Below are 24,048 nucleotides of genomic sequence, written 5' to 3' on the forward strand. Positions count from 1 at the left end.
GACTGTTACATAACGGAGCCGCGCTCACAAAGTCATGCGGGAAGTTTTCCAAGCAGGACTCGCCGTAACATATTGAACACACACGGGGCTTCTTTGCTTTATTGGTGAATCTAAGATAGCTGTGTGTTTTTCAAATGAACTCTCTTAGTTCCATAAAGGAATAGTTATAGCTGGTAATCTCTCTCACACACGTGGCTTTTGTAAACAGGAAGTGTGTGACACTTGCAAGGGACCAAATAGGAAATAGGCTTTTCAGATGACAACTCTCGTTCATGTACTTTTCTGTATGTGGCTCAGCAGTCATGAGAACGAATGTTTGATGGCACTCAGCCTGGAATGCATTCCAGGCTCAATTCCTCTGGGATGTTTTGTGTACGGTACTCGAATATGGGAGAAAGAAAAATCTCTGTGTCAATTACAAAAAAAAAAAAAAAAAAAGCATCAAAGCAAATCGGTTGATCAAATTAAAATGCACGTTTTTGTATTCAGCACGAGAGCAACAAGCAATTACAACCAAACAAACTTTTAAGGCGTAACATGTAAGCAGTGAGAGTTGTTAAGCGATGTTTTATCCAATCATTTCACAATTCAGATCCGGTGGAGCGGAGGGGAAACGAGGTCGCCTTCTTAGCAGGAAATCCATGTCAACGTTATTGGCTCTGGGCAATCCATGCACAACACATGTATTGCACGAGGACCACATGTCAAACTTTGAGCAACAATCTGTCGCACCCAAACCAAAAGCACAAGCACGTCATCGTTTCAGACGCCAGGCACGACGAACCAATTTTACTCATCGGCATAGATGGGAAATTCAGGTCCCTAACGTCAAAGGCCTGCCAGCGTTTGTCTCGAGCCGCGCACAGGTGCGGCAGGTAAACAAGCTCCGTTGATTAGAAGCACCTGCGCGTGGCTCAAGACAAACGCTGGCAGGCTTTGGACTTTCTGAACCTCAATTTCCCACCTCCACTCGTCAGTAAGTACTTATCCTGCTCATCTAAAACCAAATACAAATACGGTATATATATATATATTTTTGTATGGATGACCGGCCGCTGGCTGGAACATTATTTCCTTCCACACAAAGGGCTAGCATTACATTGGTGTGTTGAAAAAAAAAAAAGCAAAGCGACATGACGTAGCGCAAATGCGCAGCAGTCAGTCTGCTCAGCAACTCTTCAGGGATGCTCCGGCTAAGCAGCGAGAGCCGCTCTTGCCGGCTCCGCTCTGCTTCAAGCGACCACTCGGGCTGCCGAGCAAACGTGTCGGCGGGCCATCTCCGTTTCCGGCACTCGGCGAGGGGGCGGGGCCGCGGTGGCGATGAAGGCTCCTAAGCGGCCATTTAGTCGACTTGCGCGTCAAAGCTATTCCGGGTGTCCGATAACAGGTCCCGCTTTAGGCCTGCTCAAGTTGACTCGGTTCCCGAGGCAAACACAATCTTGGTTGGACAGCGCGACCTGTCTGGGGAAGGTTCAGACGAGGATAAAAACATAGCCCACAGCAGCAAAATGGGGATCGTGTGATGATATTGCTGCTGCTGCTGCTGCTGCTGCTGCTTTTGTACTGGACCACAGCCAAAATAAACACCTGGATGTGCTTGGCAGTTTGCTTGCTCTTGACAATGTTTTTATTCTCGTCAGAGCTATCATGTCTCATGCGCGATATGCTGCCACACAGCTATCGTGGACTTTGTTATTGCTTGACACGCAGAGCACAGATCCATCTTTATTTTCCACCACAATTTGAGCAAGCCATATTTAGCACATTAGCACATTTCATACCCAAGGCAACTCCATGTGCTTCACACAAATAAAGACGCAACAAGTGCAAGCATTTACAAACGCAACAGTTCACCACATTCAGAAGCGCAGCAGAGAAAACAGAAGCAACTTACAAAAATCCTACATCGCCACCATTTAAACACGTATACAGAAAACTTTCCCCAAAATGTAAAATAAAGGAACAAAAGTCGATTTCTAAAATAACTCCAGGAAAAACCCGATTTCAAATTGTTTCGATTGTGCATACATGGACCCTTGGTGGGGGGGGTACATGTGCCCCCCCAAGGGTCCATGGCCGTCGATGGCGCCTCAGCTGCGACCTTCTCCAAAGGGGATCCGCCTTTCCGATTGACATTCCAGGTAAGATTAAGTGCGGCCCCCAAAATCAGGCTCATGTTTCCAGTGGGAAACTCTGCGCTCTGCAGCTTCTGTTTCCCCTCGCGTGCAGTGTGCAAGGAAAGCATTTGCACAGGATGGCAGTGGCCTCAGCTAGCGGGCATACTTTGGGGACTTCTCCCGCACACACACACAACTCTGGCCGAGGAGTTGCGGCCACATTAGAGCCCGTCCAAGTCCTTGCTCGGACCGCCTCCGTCGCAGGCGTCCAGACGAGAACATGCGGCTGTCATTGAGTGTTGGGCGCACTCTGCAAATGTTGGAAAGAAGGCCGCCTTGCTCATGGATTTGATGTGGGAAAGGTTGGAGTGCCCTGGCCAATATTGTAAGAGAGGGCGGAGAAGTAGTCGCTGTGCTGTGAATGCTAAACTCAGGTGGACTAGCTTTTCACATTCGGATTTTTTTCTCACTTGTGTGTCTCATTGACAAGAAAAGATTGAAAGCCCCAACGATCAACCGGCACCTGTGGAGCCCCGACATGACTTTTTTTTTTCCAACCACAAAATGGATATAATGTGCGCAGAAAATACTCATTTGTGGTTTTAAAATCCATCCGATGAGAACCGTTGACATCTGAGTAAGCAAAGACACTGCAATGCCGGATGTCTTTCTTCATTTTGCACCCATTCATGGCCTCCAATGCATTTTTTTTTTCTGGAATGTCCTTGTGACTTATCCCCAGCCGAAAATGCCATCTTCTTTAGCATCAGCCTCTGCCTTCACGTCACTACCGCATTACATCAGGGAAGGAGCCTTGCGCAACTTGACGGCCGCCAATGTTGTACTCGCACTTTGACACAAATGAGTTTTTTTGCGGCCACAGATGAGCATTTTGTGCGGCCCTTATGCCTGTATCGCGGCCACAACTCATTTGATTCGCCTTTGTCCCATCCGATGCCCCGTAAACATCCTCCCCGGCGCCGCGTAAGCCCAAAGTCATTTCAGCCAACGGCAAAGTCGGCCGCGCAGCGAGTCGGGGCGCCCGGAAGGTCTTTCAAATGTTTTTCCATTCCTTTTAACTCGGAGCGAGCACCTGCCCCTCCGAAGCTCTCGGCCGGCCTCCGCTATTCACGGGACAATCTCAGTGAGGAGAAGCTAAATATGGCAAGTGTGGAACATGAACATTTGGCCCACGGCGACGCTGTGGGGACCATGTAAAGCACGTTTAAACCCTAGAGCAACAGGCCGCGTTTTTGCCAATTAGTGCGCCGCTAATACGTTGTGAGGCCACCGAGGAGGGAGGGCGCCAGTGCCTTTGACCAGGAAAACAGACCGGGGGGTCAGTCAGCAAATCCTTGGACGCCTGGTTTCCAATGACTTCCTGGAATATTGCATTCTGTGGGTAATCTTGGAGAGGAGAAGCAGACACAAAGAGGCAAGTCGGCGCACCACAGAAGAAAATGTCACCGAAATGACTTTGGGCTGAGTCACTGCGGTGCTGTTGCTCTTCAATGAAGGCCTTTGGCTGCAGAAGGTGAAAATGCCCTGGTGTCGAACCACCAACTTAAAATTGTTGTTTCGAGACAGCAAAAGTAAACACTTGAGTGACCCGATGTGAGAGTGGAGCAGTTTTGTGGCTGTGTTGGAAGGTAGTCACATTCGCACGGAAAACTTTGTGTTGTGCGTCCAAATTTGCTCTCTTTTTGATTACAAAGCCTGGACTGGTTGCCAGTCGATCGCAGAGTGTTGCAAATGCGCGCACGTTAAAGTAGGCCACTGACCATTCGATGTCATTTGCCATAGCGTGAAACAAAGAATTTCTAAAGCTCATCCCTGGATTTTCCTGCTATTTTGGGAGCGCGCTCTCGGCTATTCCCGAAGTGAGCGGAGAGTCCCGAGCGGCCACGGCATATGAAGTGTGAATGCGAAAGCTGAGAGAAACGGCACAAACAAAAACAAAAAACCCAAAACACCCAAAGCGTCTCCTGATTTTCCTTCCGTCGGTGGTACAGCGCACCACTGACATGTCCGTCGTGTCGCGGAGGCCCGTTGGCCCAGTGGCATAGCGCGCGCTCCTTTCTAATAAGCCGCATTCCCTGGAACGCTTCCTCTGCCCGCTTGTGGTCCTCATATGCACGCGTAGACCGGCCCTCCCCCCGCGTCCTCTCACCCGGCATACACAGACGCGCCACCCCACCCCGCCCCGCCCCTCTAATCCCCCCCCCCCCCCCCCCACCCGCGCTTGGACATCTGTGGCTCCCACTGCAGTGCCACAATCGACTGGACCTTGGGACTGAGCTCTCTTCTTCTGCTCTGCAACAAAGGCCCCAAATCGCCGGAATCGCAGCAAGCCAAAGCAAACCTCTTTGGGAAGTCGCCAGCAAAGCTGCGGCGAGAGCCTCCGTCACAACCCGGGAGAAGCATGGGAGGCAACGAGAAGAAGATTTTGAAGATTTTGACCAATGTTCCCAGCTACGACGGGTGAGTGGCAAACGGGGCCAACGGGGCAAACGATCGAGCGGCTTCTGAATTCCAGCGGCCTGAGATATGAGCTACATGCACCGCAAGGTGCAACAAGCCATATCCAGCCAGTCGGCACACTTCCAAATCTTTGACGTTCACGACAATCAAGTCAAGTGGGATTTTTCCTGCTAGGTTTCTTGACATGATTTCCAGCCTCTCTCTGTCTCAAATCGCAGAAAGATTTCTCTGCGTGGAGTTTGCACGTTTCCAAGATTTATCTGCCGTGCACTAAAATAAGACCTTGGCTTTGTTCTTGTCGACATGGAAAAGGCGCACGGAGTGGAAGCTCTACAGTTACAGGATCTCGCAGGGTTGCCACAGCGGGAAGGCGGAAAATGTCGCTTGAGGCACAAACTAGCGTGCGCAAGTGCACAGACTGTTGGACCAGTTTAGGTCACTTTGGAAAAAGCTGCAAGAAGTCGCCGTGCCGGCATTGCGTTCGGGGCCGGCCCAGACGCGAGCGACGACTTTGGCCGCACGCCCGAGGAAGCGGCCGCGCTCGGGCTCTTTGCCATAAATTCTGCTGAGAGCGACAAAGGCGACGGCGCGGCGATCGGCGCTTAATTGGCCGCAAGCTGACGCTAATTAGGCGACTCGTGACAAGTGAAGGCATTCTGTCGGTCACTTGCTCAGCCAGGCAGCACGCTTCTTAACGAAGCGGCTTTGGAATGGTCATCGCTGAAGATGCGTTGTCATATTGGAAGCGTGTAAAGGCTTGTCCTTTCCTTCCACCGTACTCGTCCTTGTGCAGTGTGAGTGGCGGCGTGCAGTTGCGGGATGATGCCGCGTTCTATTCCGTCCACACACACACACACACGCACTCGCCTGCTCCAACACCTCAGCCTGCGCATTCCCGTGGTTTATAGGCTTTGGGAGCTGTTTCCATGCAACTTCAAAACAAGGACATCAGACGCCCGCCCCTGGGAGGACGGTGGAAAAAAAGCCCCCAGCCCACGTAGCCCACTTTCTCTTCCACTTAACCCTTGGCTTGCTTGCGCATTTTCTCCAAAGTGGGGCTCCAGGCTGGCTTCTCTTGGCGTCACAAAGTTTAAAGAACGGCGTCGTTGAATTCATCGTTTCTAAACTCACATTGGCATCCAAATTCCAACATTGAAGCGATTGAAGCGTAGTGTGCCAGTGCATGCAAAAACCAAAGAAGCAGATTCTGGAATGTTCTTCCCGTTGTTCACTTTCCACTTTCTACTTTATCGCACCTTGAAAATGACTGCCTGTCTTAATTAACAGCGATCACGTACGGTATAGAACCGTGTCGTCAACCCCCCGCCCCCCATGGACGAGGATTTATTTCCATTTGGTCATTTTGTGAGTGCGTGCGGAGGCAAATGTAAAGTGATGCTTCTTCCAACATTGTGCTCTTTCCCCATTTTTTTCTTGGTTGCCATTTTAGCCAGCTTGTCATCTTGTCTTCAGTGTCACAGCCCCGCCACAATACGCTCGCAGCTCACTTAGGCTTAGGCACCCATGGGAATGCCCTGGTCGTTGCTTTCCAAATAGCCATTGGCGAATTCTCCAGCTAAAGTAACGTTAGCCAAAACACAGCGTCGGTGCTGTCACCCCGCGGACGCAGCGGACGGCGACGCCAGGCCACGTCCAATCAAATGACGTCGCGGCTCGTGAAGGCAACGGACCGCAACGAGTCGCAACGATGACGAGCTTCCTGTTGAGCTGGAGCGCCGCTCTGCCCGACGACAAGCGTTGCGGCGGCTCGTTGGGAGCGCAGCCCTTCTTTTTCCGTTTGTGGTGTTAGCATGACCCAGATGACCTCCTGGTGCGCTTGGGTACGCCAAAAATAAAGCCCTTGAAAGCGACTTGACCTGCGATCGGCCACGCTGCTCCTTCCTCGGTGCGTTTGGCCTTTCAAGAGCCGGCGTCCATCTGGGCGCCACTTGACACTTTCACAAGGTTTGGGCCTCGCGCGGCATTCTTGAAACGTCAAAACAGCAACGTTAAAGGCCTTTCTTTGCTGATGCTTTTGGCAGCTGCTGGTTGTCAAAGTATCCAACCACTCCACTTCTTTATTTGCGTGAATAGTTTCACTTGAGAAAATGTTTACATCCGCCAAACATTTGTTTTCTCTTCACTGCCTGGTCTGTTTGTTTGGCAATAGTTGTGGTCGAGTTGGAATCTGGATGAAATGGCACAAACTGGAATTGTTTTCATCCACCCATTATCCAATGCGCTTCTCCCCTCAAGGGCGTGCCGGAGCCTATCCCAGCTGTCTTTGGGCAGTAGGCGGGGGACAACCCCCCCCCCCCCCCGAATTGGTTGCCAGCCAATCGCAGAGCACGCATAGACAAACATTCACACCCACAATCACACCTTGGGACAATTTAGAGTGTCCAATTAGCCTAACCGTGCATGTTTTTGGAATGCGGGAGGAAACCGGAGTACCCGGAGAAAAGCCACGCAGGCAGGCACGGGGAGAACATGCAAACTCCACACAGGGAGGCCCTGGCCGGAATCGAACCCACGACCTCTGCTAAACATCATTGATGTTGGGGTGTCAAGATGAGTCCAAATGCAAACCCCAAAAATAATGATGAAAAAAAAAATGCTATCGTGTTGTCTTCAAGTCTTTTGACACTTTCCTGTGTCATGTCAGCAGAACAAAAACGCAATTATTTACTGTATATGCTGCTGTGAATGGAACGCAATACGACATAACGGTCGAGTTGTATGTTTGTGTTTACTTACACCGTGTCTTCACTTTTTGGGAATCCGGGTTGTAAATCACCCAAGTTAAAGACGTGCCTGGAGGCGCAGTCGCAGCTGTCCACTTCAGGCCTGCAGCCTTTTGCTTTTAGAGTTGAAACCCAAGGCCGAGAAATCCCCTGGAGCCGGAGGGAGGACAGCCCTGCATGGCTGCCACACGCGCTCTGCATCAGTCACACGCGCGCGCGCTGTTGTGACACTCCAGACGCTCTAATTGTAAAGCAGAGCCAGGACATGTGCATTCTGGAGGTAAAAATATCCTCCGTAAGCTTACATGACCCCCCCAGAGGCTCAACAGGTAGAGCGGAAAGCCAGCTGTCTCATGCAGGCGGGCGGGCGGGCAGGCGTCAGGGGGCGATTTGGAGATGTCACCGTGCAGCCGTTGAGATGTGATGCCGCTCCCCACCGGCGGAATGGATCGAAGCAATTGGCTCGCACCGTGTCCAAATGAGCAGGAAGGATTTGGCACTAATCCTTCGACACGGTGGCACCGAGCACAAGTATGCAATCTGACATATCTGCAAGAAGTCCACTTGGATCAAAACATTCACATGTTTCACATTCAAAATCATCAGCGTATCGATCGCTGTGCTCAGTGGAATATTTCTTTTTTTTATTTTCCATGTGATTATTCTCAGCGCATCATTTATTCAATATCAGGGAAGGAATGGCGCCGTGTTATCTTTTCGAACCAAGCAATTGAAAATGAGTCCAAATTTGGGACGGACTGCCAAAATCAATGTACTCGGGTAGGAAAAGAATATGTTCTTCATGTCTCACTTCCGTGGTCCCCCAAGCGCGCGGTTGGTTCAACGTTTGTGCCGATTGCAGGTCGGACAAGAAGATTCCTTGTCGGGAGTCTGCAATGAAGAATGGCAAAACGCTGACGTCAGCAGTACCGCCACCCATCCCCATGTCCCCCATTGTGGAGAAGATGGAAGGGCTGAAGGCAATCCGCAACCGCAGCAACAGCCTTCGTTTTGGCCGGCTGGCCTTCTACAAACATCTGGAGAAGGTGGGGACCTTGCGCTGCTTCTGGGAACTCAAACACATCGAACTGGAGGTAGGCACGGCTCGTTTCTTTGCTGTTGTTCAAAATCCGTATTAGCTGCATGGAATGGACCGGCCCGGCCGCGACATCAGCAGGGCGCCACTCGAGCCTGACAAAGGAAGAGCCGCCACACCTGTTAGCACGAAAGCCTTGCAGGAATGCAAGAAGACCACTCGAGGGAGCTGTAGGACTAAAAAAAATCGAATCAAAATTGCTCCCACTGAAAGGCGCGCGCACACACGCGCGGGCACACGCACACGCACGCCCCCACACACGCCCACACACACACACACACACACACACACACACATATACACGCTTTCATGAAGATATTGCATTATTATTTTAATTTTCATTCAGTGTAATTGAAATGCACGTTCCCACAGAGGGTCTGTTGACATGCATGATCGTTGACCAGGTCACGCATGTGCAATACCCCCCCTTCCCCTCCCGCCCTATTATAAGTCAATGCTGTTCTTCAGTTTGATCTGTCATTCCAGTTTTGGTCATTAGGTGACGGCGCAGTATTGTGTACAGAATTTGAAAGAGCACTGCGAAAACCCTCCTTTTGTACTGAAGATAATCTCTCTCTCAGTCCTCTTCCATCCTGTGTTTCAGGCATACAGACAGTGACGACTGACGCTACATTTCATAATGGACGTCTTTTGGGCATATTGTGTTGTCAAAGTTCAGTTTGTTAGCTCGGAAAAAAACGGAATTGTTTACTGTAAATACAGGGATCACTACAATATTTGTGTCTCCCTCTTTCTCTCTCAATAGATGAAACGCTTTTGAGTGCGTCTGCAGTGTGTTCAAAGACCCTAGTGCCACGAATGCTCTCAAAACATGCCTAGGGATATTCGAACATGTTGTTGTATATGTTAAATGTGCCATGGTGCGCTGAGGAAAGGAGGGTCAGAAGCACTGCTCGCTAGGAGCGCACATGCAAGTCTGAAGTGCTGCGTCTGAAGTTAAAGGATAGCAGGCATCTGATTCGCTCTGACACCCCGAACTGAACACCACCTGGCCCATTCCCGTCTCACGCACGGCGCCTTCTCCTTTTAGGCTCACGAGTGGGAGGTAGCCAGGAAGCCGGCGAGCGGCTCAATGGCTCCTTAGGTGGGTGGGTGGCAGACTCTTGTTCCTGCTCGAGTCTGTCCGTCGGGAGCAAGACACTTGGAATTAAGACGGGGGCCTGCATTCTAGCCCCATGTCCGTCATTTACGCAGCGCCGCCCGCCGCTCCGGGCGGACGGCCCACAGTTTTGCAGTCAAAGTAGGACGGCAGGGCCAGGAAGAGGAAGCGTTCCATCATGGAGGCCTTCCCAAGGGATAAGGATGTGTGGCTATTGGGAAGCGTGTGCCTGGTGGCCACTTTGCTCGTGTGGCGGCGGCTCTGGACATTATTTTCCAACCAAAAGAAGGGCAGGAGCCGACCAGCGGACATACAGGTAAAAGAAACGGACCGGTTGCCGTGGTCTCCTCCTCTGCATTGACAGGCAAAAGTTCAGATGAGGAGTTCTTGCAGTCAACCTTGCGTGGGTGGCGTCGCGCCAACATGGCCACACACGGCCAAGTACGTCTCAAGAGTTGAGACCAGCTGCAGGCCTGCAAACAAGCAACTCGGAGGTGATCACGTGATCGCCTGCCCGGATGCCATTTGGAGCTCACAAAGCAGAAAAAAAAAACCACACGTTCATTTTTTTTCTTTCTTTTTTTTTTTACAAATATAGCTTTGAGTGCGAAATATTCTTTATAGCTCTTTGTAAAAGGCTGACAGATGGGGTTGAATCCCCACGGGGCATGTTGTTTGCAGACGGCATTGGGAGGAAAGCGGTGAGGCTTGAAGATGAGCACAAGTAAGACGTGATGGATGTGCATGGATGAGAGGGCGCAGAAGGAAGAGCGAGCCTACAAGGAGAAGAGGTAGACATGGTGGAGGACTTGAAAGACTTTGCTCCGTTGGCGTAGCAACGGCTAGTGCGGTAAGCAGGTGAAGAAACGGATGCAAGCAGGTTGGAACGGGTGGAGGAAAGTGATCGAAGAATCTCTGATGTACGGATTGGAGAGCGCGGCGCCGAAGAAACGACGGGAAGTGGATGGTGTTGAGGTTTTGATGAGAAATGAGCAGAGCTGGGCATTCCGTCCCAGGGACGGACGCCCGTTTTGTGGACGGACGGACAGAGGACGAGAAGTATTTTAAAGAGGATGGACTAAGCATGGACGGAAGTGCCTTTTGGTCCGGCCCTCTATCCGTCCCTAAGCGGGTCAAGTACGTGTTGTGTTGGGTTCTTTTAAAAAAGCAAGACCACTCGCTGCATGTTCTCTTCTACAGAGCCGCCTTCATGGATTGCCTGCACAACGCTTTTCATGTGCTTCCCAGTAGTCACATTGCACGTGCATATTCTGCCCTCTAGTGGTTCAACACATGCAATACCACGGACAATGCCACAGGTCGGTCAGGGCGTCATTTCGAAACGCGCCCAGCCTGTCATGTGTACGTAATCCGGGATAGCCATTGTGTTTTGTTAACATTTAGTGCCTTATCCCTTTGCATGCCAAGTATGTCTTTGTGTGGGACATCTTTAGACCGTAAAAATCTCGACCGGCGTATACATTCAAACAACCCGGAAGAGGAAGGCTTTGCTTCCTCTTAAAATAACCTTGCCTTTATTTTTTTGCAAAATTATTTTCCAAAAACTGAAAGTGTCTTAAGTTAAAAAGCAAACGTTTTGCAATAAAACGCAATAGCATTGCGCTATTACTCAATCTTAGATATTCCCCTGATGACTTGCTCCAGTGGGCATCATCATCATCCTCATCTTCATCAAATCACCATGGTCTTGTGTTGCAGCTAAATGCAATCTTGGTTAAACACTTGGAAACCATTCAATCCACTCACGATACTCCCAGCCGGGAAGTTTTTTCCTTTTTTTTTTCGGCGGATTGACGGAATGTAAGGATGGAAGCGCTTTACAAAGACGAGGACGGAAGGGTAACCAGGTTGCGGACGGCAAAAAAGGGTCAAGTGCCCAACTCTGGAAACGAGCTCATCGATGCAGCCGACGTTGGATGTTTTTCGGGGGGGCAAAGTTAGAGAGAGGCGACTCGGATGCTTTGCACACGTCTCGAGGAGCGCGAATGAGCATATCCGGAGAAGGTTGGCGAGGAAAGCGAGCAAGACGAAGATAGGCCGGCTCTTCTCTGTGGGAATGCGCCATTTTCACTTGACTCCCCTGCATGGCTTGTTGTCCATTTGCAACGGTCGTTAGCAAAGTCATTAGCGCCGCCGTGAATGAAAACATTCGCCAGCAAAGCCGCAGCAATTCAAACATGCACACACTCTATAAATGACTTCAAGAATGAATCATTCGATGCCAATAATGAAGCCAGTTAACAGCAATAAGCGTTGGGACATTTTGCACAGTCAGACTTGTCAGCGGATCAAAAAATATCCTAGTGAGGGGGAAAAAATGTTGACGTGCAGAAACTCAAGATGCCAGGATCATTTTGACCCGCGTCCCGTACAAGTCGCCAGCACATACAGTACCCAGTCCAAAATATGGTCGCCTATGTTACGGCCATATTCAGAGGTGACAGGCCTTGGAAATGTAGAAACTCACACACATCAAGGCGCAGACGCTGTTTGCCGCCGCCGCCGCCGCCGCCGACTCACTTTTTTTCCCCTTCATTGAAATATCGTTGATGCCGTCCTTTGTGTAAAAAAAGAAATAGATTGCATACGTAACTTATTACTGGCCGTGTTTTACGTACTCGGCTAATAAAGATCTCATTTGGATTCGGATTGTAAAATGATGGAATTTACGACGCCATTTGTTTTGTAGCCGCCACAAACTGGCTACATTCCTTTGTTTTGTAAGCATGCTGTGTGTGCCATTGACGTCACGGTGCATCTAATTATGTGAACGGGGCAAGCCGCGCCACTGCTGTGTCAACACGCCAAAGCTATTTATGTTTGTGTGTGTGTGTGTGTGTGTGTGCGCGCGTGTGTGTTTGTTGGGGGGTGCCAGGCCGCGTGTTTGGCGTTCTTTTGTATCCTATGTCCAATTGGTCATCGGTAGCATGTCAACTATTTCAAAAGTCTTTACTGTCACCTGGTGGTAGAGCAACAGGACTGCACACAGCATTGAAGTGCACACTAACAAGGCCGTATGCGGATGCCATCAAAAATCCATCGATCGATCGATCTATCTTATCCTATCTTCTCCTATCCTATCCTATGCTGACACTATTGATATAAGACGGCCAATATTGTACGCTCAGCTTGAATTGTTTGCTAAGCAGAGGTGGGTGTGCTGCGTGGGAAAGCTTTTCAGTCAGTGGGACTGAGACTCATTCTGCGGTGTGGCAAGGTCATCATTGATCCCGAAATGTCTTTCAAACAGGCCCAGCTGTCATCCAGTTGCGTAAGCGTGACGGCGAGCAACAAACTCTCAGAACTTGCGGGAAGTTGGTCTGCGGGTGTCTATTTTCAAGTCAGAGCGCATACTTGAGTACCTTATGCAATTTCTTCCCAGGCAGTGACAAGTGAAACCGGCTCGCTCCCTCCCTCACTCCTGCTCTGTCCTCACACCATGCACGCACATACGCGCACTTGATCGATGTCGCACCTCGGCTCCATTTAAGGAACTTGTCTAAAAGTTCTTGGTAAAGACCTTGGAAAAAGTGGCGCGCTTATCACGGCCACTCTACTGCGGCGATACAGACTGTCGTCGGTCAGTGGCGACACATAACTTGATGCTGATAAAATAAAACAGCCGCAGACAGAGAGATAACGCGCGTTGCTTTCTTTCCATTGTACCCTTTAGCTGGCACAGCGCCATTATGGACTAGAACAATAACAGCGTATGGGAACGTTCCAATTGGAATGTCGTCGCCCGCCCTTGAAAGTCGAACATTGCCGATAACGGCGCGGAGGCGCCGTCGTGGCATTTTCCTATAAAGCGGTCGGATGCCATCCGTCGAGCTTTGTTGAAGCCGTTAATCCTGGCTGACTCTTTTTGTAATCTTGTACTTGTCTCGCATGTCATTCAAAATCCGCACAAAAACGGTCGAGCCAACTCACGTCGTAGTGGAAGGCACTATTAGACCCGGGTGCACGGAGCCATGTCTGCCACCTAGTGGTGAATGGTGAGATTACATCTTCAAACTTTACAGTTGACCTCCGATATTTGGAACTGGGCGGCCTGCACATTTTTGGTGGGAAAACGTATTTATTGAGGGGCCTCAGAGTGTGGGCGGGGCCAGCATTTTCCCATGCCTCCAGTAGACGATACACAATGTCCTTTGAGAAAAGAAGCGCGTCCGGTATTTGCGACGGATGTGGGCCCTTGCGTCTGCACATGCCGTGTCGTCGTTACTCGCCATCGGGGATAGGAAGACAGCAGCCGCGACACGCGTCTTCAACCTGACAGCTGAGCGCTTGTCAGTTCAGGGAACGGGAAAGACGGCAGGTCATGTTTTTCCGGCGCAGGCAGATGGCGGCCACTTTCGCCACCGACGCTTTGTCACCTTCCCGATGCTTGTGTGAGTCTGGGCGTACTGAGACACGGAAAAGTTGAGGTCAATGCGTCTTAGCAAGAGGCGTATCAACTGCTGTATTCCCTCACAACTATCGGGGTGTACGCCCCCCCCCCCCCTCCGGCCTCTTTCTGAATCAACAACTCTCAGGTTGCAACGGCGTTCCCTGTTTTTTTTTCTTTTGTGTTCACGCGCATGGACATTGAGCCGAAAAAGCCGACTTTGCAGCTGGCTCCTGCTGTTTTTTGCCTCAACGCTCCGTATGAAATTTCAAAAGAAATGAGTGACCGGCAAGGCTAGTGGCCACCAAATTATCGGACACGTACTTTCCTCGTTGAAAATGTGTATCGCGGAAGGAAGCGTTGGTCTTGTGCGGTCGACGGCGCTTTTGTCATCCGGTCCTCGCTCGCACCTGTCATCGCTCCGCCCCTCCGCTCATCAACTTTGAATGTGGGGCACATTCACCCTCTCAATCTCGCCACGTTCTAGTTGTTCACACGGAGGTGTTGTTTTGGATTGCTTTCATTTGAGTCGAGCACGGCGGTGTGTCGGTCCCGGATTGCCGAGATTCTAACACCTAAGCGAAGGGCTTTGAGGCCTCTCAAATGTCAGATAGCCATCCTCCGCAGCCCCCGTCATTCCCCGAGCGCCGGCCGCTCCCAAGCCTGGATTGTTATCAGCGGCCGACGTGACGCTGACGCTTCATTTGGAGGCCGGCCACTTGCACGTCTTAAAAGTCAAGGCTGGACTGCTGCTGTGTTGCGGGGCAGCTCATCCTTCATCCTCCACTTCCTCTTCTCGCCAACAATCGCTCATTTCCCTTCGGGCCGAATGAGCGCCAGGACGTCATTGATGAGTGCTTTTGTTTTCTCTCGGAGAAGAGGTACGAGACAAATCAGTCATGAGCTCCAGCTTGGTCAACTCCCTAGCCAAAATGTATGACCCCAAGCCTCTTCACGCTCACAAGTGCGGCGGAAGAAAGCCCTCGCTCAATGGATTAGCCAAGTCCCCGGCGATGGCCTCTTGCCCTTGTCATGACGCTTCCCTGCGCCGCCTGGAGAGCCGCATGGACTCGTTGACCTGTCAGATGGAGCGTTTGCTCGGCACGCAGCACGCCGCGCTGAGCCGACTGGACGCTTTGTGCCAGGACGTGAGAGGGACGGATGGAGGTCGGGCCCCCCGGGGCGACGCCCGTGCCGGACTTAGCGACGACGGCTCTGAAGTTGCGCTCCTATGCGGCCAATTGTCGGGGGTGCTGGAGCGGGTGTGTGAGCAAATGGAGAGTCAGGGCCGCAGGTTGGAAGCTCTGGAAAAAGTGCTGGGGGGCACCCAGCAGGTGATGGGCTTCATTGGCCAGGTGGTGAAGAGCTCCCGGCCGATGAAGCTGCTCTTTAAAAAGCCCGCCGGCCAATCCAAGCCCAAGGTGAGCTTGAGCCTCCTTTTTGCCTCAATGGCGAGGCAAAGGAGAACGTCTCCATATTGCTCTGATTGCCTCCCTCGAACCGCATGCCCCTTGTCTCTCGCACAACAGAAAGACGTCTTTTTTGAAAGCAGGCAGCATTGCTGCAAAAACAACTATAGCATGTTTTGATGGATTTTTGTCAGCGAAAACACTAGCGCTGATTTGCAGCCTTGTTACTTGCAACCCTCTTACTGTAATTAGACTGACACCAAAATGAAATGAATATTCAAACTATTTATTTTCAACGTTTTTTTTAAATTTATGGGACAGTTTTCGTAGGGACGCTGGATTGTTTTTGAATGATTCTTTTGCAACACTCTGACTCTGAAGTGAACTGTCAAATGTTGGCAAAGTTTGCGAAGCAACATGTCTCCTTGTACGTCTAAATTTAGGCGCGTCGTTCCCTGATCGCTCACGCTCCGATCGTTGGTAATGTTAAGTAGTTTGCCCTCTCGTCTGACAGGGTGTAAATGATTCAAGTCAGACCGCTTATCTCAGCCTCAAAGCGTCTTTATCAGCACTGGCTCGGACCGAAGCGCCGCATGGCCGCTGTTGTGAATGGGCCAGCATCGTCGCAGTCAACGCCGAAGGCATATCTCCTCCAGACGACTTCAGGAAGCGAAGGAGCAGCAGTCAAACGTTATCGGCGCTTGTCGACCATATTCGCCGATGCATACAGCGTACCGGCGGCACAAAAGAAAAAGGGCCGCGATTTGCATATTCCGGTAGTTGATTTCTGATCGTATGATTTGCTCAATGATCGCTTCGTGATTTTGTCCATGGATCTGATGTCAAAGAATCAAGATGTGATCACTCACGCCGAATTGCTGTTTTTGCCTTCCGGAAGGGAAAGGACGACAAGGATAAAGTCAACCCGAAGAGCCTGAAAGCCCAGAAGAAGAGGCGCTCCCCGGAAACTTCAGGTGGGCTCGTCATTCACGACACCAGCATTGGGAGACATCCTCGTCACCTTGTTGCTAACGCTAACGGCGGCGGTTTCTTTTTTTTTTTCAAGCGCTCATTAGTGGTATTGTTCAATAGGTAGGGCTAAGCCTCACCCTTAAAAGAGAATATTTCACACATTCCCTAAAATTATTTTAAAAAGTAGCTTGTAAAGACGAGGAAATGACACAAAACTGTACTGAAATGTTGTTTCCCTTTGTCCCCCTTGAAGACTCACTGACTGGGTCGGCGCTGCCAGAGCAGGTGGTGAAACTCAACCAAAAGAATATTGACCATTCTCATGGAAACAAGAAGGCAGAGGACGGGGCAATCGGAAGACATCTGGAGTCGCCCGCGTTGATTCTGGATGAATCCAAAAAGGAGAGCCAAGAAGATGTTTTTGACGATTCGGGCCCCGAGGAAGACCTGGAATTAGAGATCCGATCGTCAGATTCCACTCCAGAGAAGACTGGTGATGAGCAAGATGAAGGCAAGCGCAGGAAGAACTCAGAAGCAGACATTTCTTCCCAGACTGGCAAGACTCCGATCACAAAACAAGAGAGGTACTGGATTTCTCCATATTTTGACAGTCATCACATCTTCCACAAATAGTCAGCATCAAGTTACGTGTTTGCAGCTCGGACGAAGCGGGTGACGCCTGCGGCAAACGTCGCGTCACCGGAGAGCCACTGGTGAAGGATGATCCTAAGAAGAGTCGCGTGGAAGGCGCTCAAGATGAAAATGCTGACGGGGATGCGCTGGAGGCAGAGAAGACGCAACGCAGCGACGCCGATGCGGAGGCGGAGGCGGAGGCGGAGGCGGAGGCGGAGGCGGGGGAGGGAAACAACCGGCAGTCTGAAGAGAAGGACTTCTCCATAGGTGAGGCTCGACGCCGGGCGGCCGGCCATGCTGCTAAGCTAACGCTGGCAACACCAACATTGGACACATTACGACTTTGGTGGCCTAGGGCAAGTCGAGCGTTGACAACGCACCAATTTTTTCTCTGTTCGCGATCAGCGGACTAATTTGAGTCCTTTTGATCAAATAAATACATTGCAAACATTTGTAACACTTACGAACAAGTGAACACCAAAAATGTATCATTTTTAACCAACCGCGGAACATTTCATACACATCCAGTAGTGAACAAAAGTCAAGAGACGCCAAAGGATTTGTTGTTTCAGCAATGTGATCATGTAGAAGGCTACTACTTTAGCAAACACCTCCGGCAAGACTAGAAAAAAAAAGAGCCAAAACAATCCAGACTTTGTATTTGGTTGTGTTTGTCCACAAAAGAAAGAGGACAAAAAAAAATCTCATTTTTTCATAAATCGACTCACTGACTCAACGGCACACAACGAAGATTTGGTTTGGTGGTGTCATTGCGCCATCTGAGTGGCGTTGCTCCTACTTTGTGTTCACGACTGCTTTCCTCTTCTTCTCAGACTGCAGTCCTCCACCATCCGCACCTTTTGACCATCGAATCGTGACTCCCAAGCCTCATCAAATCGCCGCCTTCTACTCCATCAACAGAGACGAGGTCCTGGGAGGGTGAGCAAGGCCGCGCGTTAATGTCGTTGTTTCGCGCGGCTTGTTTTCATGTCGGGATGAAACCAAATCCATGGCTAGCAATCCACCTTTTCCTTGCCCTCCGATGGACGCGCGGCATGCCTGTGGGCTTGGCTGCGCTTCCAAAACAGAGCGCCGCTAAATCCTCCCTTCAACCGGGAGATGAGTTGCATGCAAAGGCGCGTTTCTCCAATTACTGACACAAATGGCCTTCAGGGTTGATCACGGCAAGGACTTTATTTGACATGCCATGTTGACAGCTCACACGAGAGAGTGCATTTCACTCAATGGCTCACTTTAGAAAGGTTTCATGGGTGAGATGTTTGATAAGGTTCGTGGATCACGACTGAGTTTTTTTATTTATTTATTTTTTTTTTAGACATGGAGTAATACATTTGTGCTTGAAATGAGCGCTTCAAAATCTGGCATGCAATATCTAGAAAAGTGTCGTGGTCATTGCGGTAGTGACCAAAGACCTACTCAGCGGTATATCGACGCTATGTCGACGGTATGTGACGTCCGTGACGGTGTCCTCTCTTTGACCAGGGGGCGCTTCGGTCAGGTCCACAAGTGCATCGAGAACTCATCGGGCCTAACGTTGGCTGCCAAGATCATCAAGGCCAGGAGCCAGAAGGAAAAGGTGCACCACACCCATCCTCCATGATTTTGATCATTAGCAATGCTTTTGATTTAGGGAAGCTGTGCTACAAACCTGAAAGCAAATTTGCAAATGCGCAACATGCCAAATATCTTGGCCGTTGGAACCGCGATCACATACGAATCTCAAGAGACTCCACGAGTGTAGTTTCTTTTCTTTGTGATGCTGCCACATGCACTGGTCATTGTACGTACCATATACCCAAAATGCGATGCTCACACAGGAAAATGCCGCACGTGGCTGTCTGGGCTGCACAGCACAAATTTCGAATATTGCACAGGAAAGTGAGCTGTGTTTAATAGAAATGAAGACCTGTTTGTGTCACAAAACAATGGAACAAGTCGAATATGACGGAAAATGACTGAACAGGCATCTGCACCAAGGCGACCTGCATGCTCCGTCTTCTCATTTGCAATCGAGCGTTTATGGAAACTTATTCAAAACTTGTACAAGTAATAACACTTTTATGATGGCTACAAGTTGGCTCCTGGTACGCATCATTTATTTATTGTTATAAATGCTTTATTAGAAACGGTGTTTTGGGGGGGGGAGAAAAAACATTCAAATCGACAGGTATAACAAAAGCAATCGTGGCGATCTTTGCCTTCACAGTATGAGCTCCGAGTGCAGAATTGCTTGACTGCTTGAATTTGAGGAGACATCAGCAGCAATTTGTCTTCCGTTTCCGTCAAGATATGCAACTATTTGTACTACCTTCATTTTCTAGCAATGTTTTCTTGGCATAGTCTGTGTTAAACAATTTCAAGCAGCGTGGAGCTTACTTGGTCGCTAAGAGTGACTTTGTGTGCTGGAAAATCCAAATAAGACCGAGCTAGCAACAAAGTGTGCGACCGCTCTTTTCTTTCCTTTCTCGTGTGCTCGTGAGCTTGTAACACGATTGTCCGTCCGCCCGTCAGGATGTGGTGAGGAACGAGATCCAGGTGATGAACCAGCTCAATCACTGCAACCTGATCCAGCTGTACGCGGCCTTTGAGTCCCGCCACGACATCATCCTGGTCATGGAGTAGTAAGTCGCGCGCGGCGCTGTGCTCTCTGTGCCGCGCGCACGCCTGCGACCGCTTGTTGTTCTCTGCCTCAGCGTGGAGGGCGGCGAGCTGTTTGACCGCATCATCGACGAGAACTGCAACCTGACCGAGTTTGACACAGTGCTGTTTATACGTCAAATCTGCGAGGGGCTGCAGTACATGCACAGAATGTACATACTGCATCTGGACCTCAAGGTAAGCAGTTGGAAGCCTTTCTTGATTTGTTCATAGCTTCTCCTTGGCAAAACATTGCTCTGCTGTCTCTCACATGCAGCAAAGTCATCTTAGCGTGCCGTTGTGGAGTTGACAATTCATTTTGATTGTCGCTAGTGTAAAGATGTATTTTGGGTAGTTGAAATGAAACTCGCAGCAATGCTTTCTTTCTTTCTCTCTGTGGGTGTTGTTGGGAGCATATCTTTAGTTAGCGATACTAAAGCCAGTCATTGTTGTTATAATTGGGGCGATATCATTTGAGTTTTCAGTACCTTGCTGGAACAGAAAAGGGTTCCCCCGCATCGAATTCTCCCAAATGTCTTTGTAAGAAGCTGTGAACTTCAGATTCAGTATGGGGGGGAGGCGAACATTTGCTGTCAATTGATGGCTTTTTTTTTCAAGGCTTTTTTATTTTTTTTGGGCCTAAAATCATGTTTCCTCTCCTTTTTCTTCCTTTTCAGCCAGAGAACATTCTCTGTGTCAGCAGAGCAACAAACAAGATCAAAATAATTGATTTCGGTCTAGCCCGGAGGTAAAATCATTTTTTAAAATGTATTTATTCTTTTTTTTTAAATTTGTATTATTATTTGTTTGATTAGAAATATTTTTTACAATGCGTGTGCGTCCAACAGGTATAAACCTCGAGAGAAGCTGAAGGTCAACTTCGGAACGCCCGAATTTCTGGCCCCAGAAGTCATCAACTACGAGTTTGTTTCCTTCCCCACAGACATGTGGAGCCTGGGCGTTATCACGTACATGCTGTGAGTTTTCGCCGCCCGCTTTTGCCAACGGGGCTCCGCCTTCCACGCTAATTGGCTGTTCTCTTCAGACTCAGCGGCTTGTCTCCTTTCCTCGGGGATGACGACAACGAGACTCTCAACAACATCCTGGCCTGTCAGTGGAACTTTGAGGAAGAGGAGTTCACCGACGTTTCCGAAGAGGCCAAAGACTTCATCGGGCGTTTGCTGGTCAAGAGCAAAAGCTGGAGGATGAGTGCCACAGAAGCTCTGCGGCACGCCTGGCTGGCAGACCAAAGTCTGCACTACAAGTTGCACGTGAAGGTGAGCCTCGATTCCAGCTCGATCGCGTTGGCGTCCTGGACGGGCGCAGCGCTCGGACGGAAGACATTGACCTCGGAAACATCCGATGGAGCCTCTTTGCTGGCTTTGTTTTGTGGGGTGCCAAATTCCCAAACTATGCCAAAATGTGCAATCGAGCGATAATCACGAAACCAAATCTTGGCCCATTGACATTTGATTGGTAGCACTGTCCCCCGTCGTAATCGTTCTTGCTGCAGGCAAGCGTTGTTTCTGTAGACCGTTCGGTGTGTGCGTTCGACGGTACGCTGCCGCTGCCGTATTCCCATTCATTGCATCCCCTCTCATTGCAGAGAAACAAGTGTCACTCCACACGACCGCCCTCTCAAGAGTGCGAGACAGGTGAGGTGATTTGCTGCTCTGCGAACCACCAACCGAAACGCTTTCTTTGCTTTCATTCCCTTTTGAAGGCATATGCACCTGGTCATAGCTAACCCACACGTCCGCTTCCTTTCCAGAAACTCTGTAAGGCCGCCGGCCAGCATGCCTTTCGACAACGGGGGGCGCTCGCGCCCAACACTGGACCAATGCTGCTCTACCCGCACGGCTTCTGACTGGCTACGCTCTGCCGAGCATCCCCGCGTTAGCTTGAGCGGCTGCTCGTACCGCTGATCTGTAGTCGGGCTTATTGAGGCCAGAACAAGAAACGGGACACTTTTGTCTCGGCAGATACAAATTGTTGACCGCCCTGTAGGACTTTGAAGCTGAGCCGAAAACGCTGACATCCCCGATACGTGCGTGTGGCGACGCACCTCTGCATACGTGTGACCCTCCGGCACAAAACGGATCGCTTGGCTCGGATGTGGGAAATGCCGATATACTGTATGCCATTTCCGAAAGGCCGTTAGAAAATGCTTTCATACCTTGTGAGAATCGCATGGTATTTGATATGGCAATTCAAAGATCAAGAAAGTGGGTGGAATGTATCCGTTAGCAACGTGTACGAGCGCTTCCCAAAAAGGTGGGAAATCGACACCACTTATTTGCCATAACATGACCTTTACGAGCCTTCATTCTACCGTACACATATCCAAACAAGGACTTGTAAAAAAGGTCCTTTTTCATTCGTTTTGAAAATGATCAAGCAAGGGTGTTTGCTTTAGTCCACCGGGGAAGGCGTTCCGGCCTCTTGTGGTTCATGCTTGTGATGACGTCATTTGAAACGAAATCCGGGGCTGCAGGGAACCCCAGATTTTCCGTTGACACCAAACTCGATGTGCACAGCAGCAGCCGCTTAGCGGAGTTGATTTTGGGACTTGGGGTAGTGGCCATGTCGCTGCACATTTTTGTTCCAGGCATTTAGGGAAGAAAGTCACATCAAGTCCAACTGGGGACTGATCGCTCCTCATTTTCTGGTGTTTGAGTCACAAATACGGATCGTTTTCTCAGGCGACACTTTTTGGGCTCCAGCTCAAAAGATGGCCGCTCGATTTTCGCGCTGGAGGGTCACACTGTGCATTACAATGTTGATTTTGTCATGATGATTTTAATGATAGCGACATAACGAAAGAGGACGGTTGATGAGTGATTGTTTTCGATTCCACCCCGTTAAACATAAAAATGTTTTGCTGGTTTCTTGCATGCGCGGCACTTTTGGGTTTTGCCAACCTTTAGTTAGCAAACGACTTGTTGAATGCTACTACTGTAATCAACCTTTATATCTTGGAGAACACACGTGACTTTCTTTCTTTTATGTACAAGTCTTATGAAAAATGCTATTTTATTTTGCGAATGATATGAAACGCATCGATCTTGTTGAACACATTGTTGTCATTTTGTATATGACACGTGTGTCGCACAAAAATGGAAATATGTCAATAATTGGAGAGCACCGGGTGCCTGTCACGCTCAGCACACACTTTTCTTGCCGTTTGCTTTCATGCCGCTAGCTGCCCTTTGCAGTCTGGAGTAGGTACCCCCCCCCCCCCCCCCCACACACACACACCTTCCGTGAAGGCACAACTAATACTACACAAGACTACCTATTGAGTGTTTCATGTTTATGACTGCTGTTGATTTTGAGGATGATTTCTCTACTGGTTTAACAGCAGACTGTACTTGAAGTGCATGATTTCTCTCATTTGTGCACATTTGGTGAGCGTTTGGTCAAATGGCGAGCCAACGTGACGTCCGAATGGAGACTGCAGCATGGTCACAGTCTTGTGAAGACTGCAATCAAGTCGATGGGCGGCCCTCATTCTTGTCGTTCCATCTTTGGACTCATGCCAAGGGACATTTCTTATTGAGGTGGACATCCCCAACTCCTCGGTCATATACGCTGTCTCTTCTCTTACTCGTTTCATGTTTTGCTGGGCTTGTTCAGATTCTTGACCATTGCATCTTTATGTGAGCGACTGTTTGTCACAATTGTTTGCGGTTCCATTTTGAACTGAAAAGCTTTGTAATTTCGATTTATAGTTGGTTACGTCATGTTATAACAATTGTTTTGTGTAATTATATGAATGAAAATAGAATATGTGTAAATAAAGCCCAAATAAAGTACATGGTGTGTAGTGTTGCTGCATCATAATGACAGCTGCAACTAGGGTGGATTCCCTTCGTCACCCCAAAATTTGCCCCCAGGGGGACCAGGCTGCCGCCCTATCATGGCCGCCTCTGGGTGCACTGAGCCAACTGAGTCGGGAAATCACCAATGAGTGGGAAGCCGTTTTCAACATCAAATTAAGGGCAACTGAGATTTATGACCAACCACAATAGCTTGGAAAGGGCACACTGCTCATTTCCAACCCAAATGATCTTGCAAACCCGAAAAAACGATATCAAAGACAGAGTATAAAAATGTCAAAAGAAAAGATTTTACTCCATAACGGGCAACCTCACGGCTGTATTGTATTGCATTGCATAAACGATTCACTAGATGTCACTATTGGTTCGGTTGCTGTACTACAGGGACAGGATGATGGAGGCTTCGATGTGGCACAATTTATTCGGGTCTCTATGCTTTCCCGGGATCATGTTTCACCTCCCACCGAGCAGCCCAAAATTACAAGCACAATACAAGTACACTAAAAGCCTGCTCGGAGACCCAGAAAAAAATATTCGTCCACCAAAACAAAAGAAAATAAGCGAGCAAACA

General features: G+C 49.6%; 1 protein-coding gene across 3 annotated transcripts; it reads left to right on the forward strand.

Moving 5' to 3' along the window:
* Positions 1 to 865: 865 nt before the first annotated feature.
* On the forward strand, positions 866 to 23,434 carry mylk4b (myosin light chain kinase family, member 4b). Of its 3 annotated transcripts, none has more exons than XM_086047252.1 (14): positions 866 to 976; positions 8,205 to 8,436; positions 16,274 to 16,349; positions 16,601 to 16,931; positions 17,006 to 17,247; positions 17,814 to 17,919; positions 18,484 to 18,577; positions 19,513 to 19,622; positions 19,695 to 19,836; positions 20,316 to 20,386; positions 20,487 to 20,615; positions 20,684 to 20,915; positions 21,245 to 21,293; positions 21,410 to 23,434. In XM_086047252.1, the coding sequence occupies exons 2-14, from the start codon at positions 8,239 to 8,241 to the stop codon at positions 21,418 to 21,420; spliced, it is 1,791 nt and encodes a 596-aa protein (XP_085903378.1). In that variant the 5' UTR covers positions 866 to 976; positions 8,205 to 8,238; the 3' UTR covers positions 21,421 to 23,434. The 3 variants fall into 3 exon arrangements, with proteins under 3 accessions (XP_085903378.1, XP_085903376.1, XP_085903377.1); XM_086047250.1 differs by lacking the exon at positions 866 to 976 and adding an exon at positions 8,062 to 8,122; XM_086047251.1 differs by lacking the exon at positions 866 to 976 and adding an exon at positions 8,062 to 8,122 and having other exon boundaries at positions 8,205 to 8,388.
* Positions 23,435 to 24,048: the final 614 nt, after the last annotated feature.

The sequence above is a fragment of the Filicampus tigris genome, chromosome 12 (genome assembly GCF_054856515.1).
Source record: "Filicampus tigris isolate MCC_2025a chromosome 12, RoL_Ftig_1.0, whole genome shotgun sequence".
NCBI lineage: Eukaryota > Metazoa > Chordata > Actinopteri > Syngnathiformes > Syngnathidae > Filicampus > Filicampus tigris.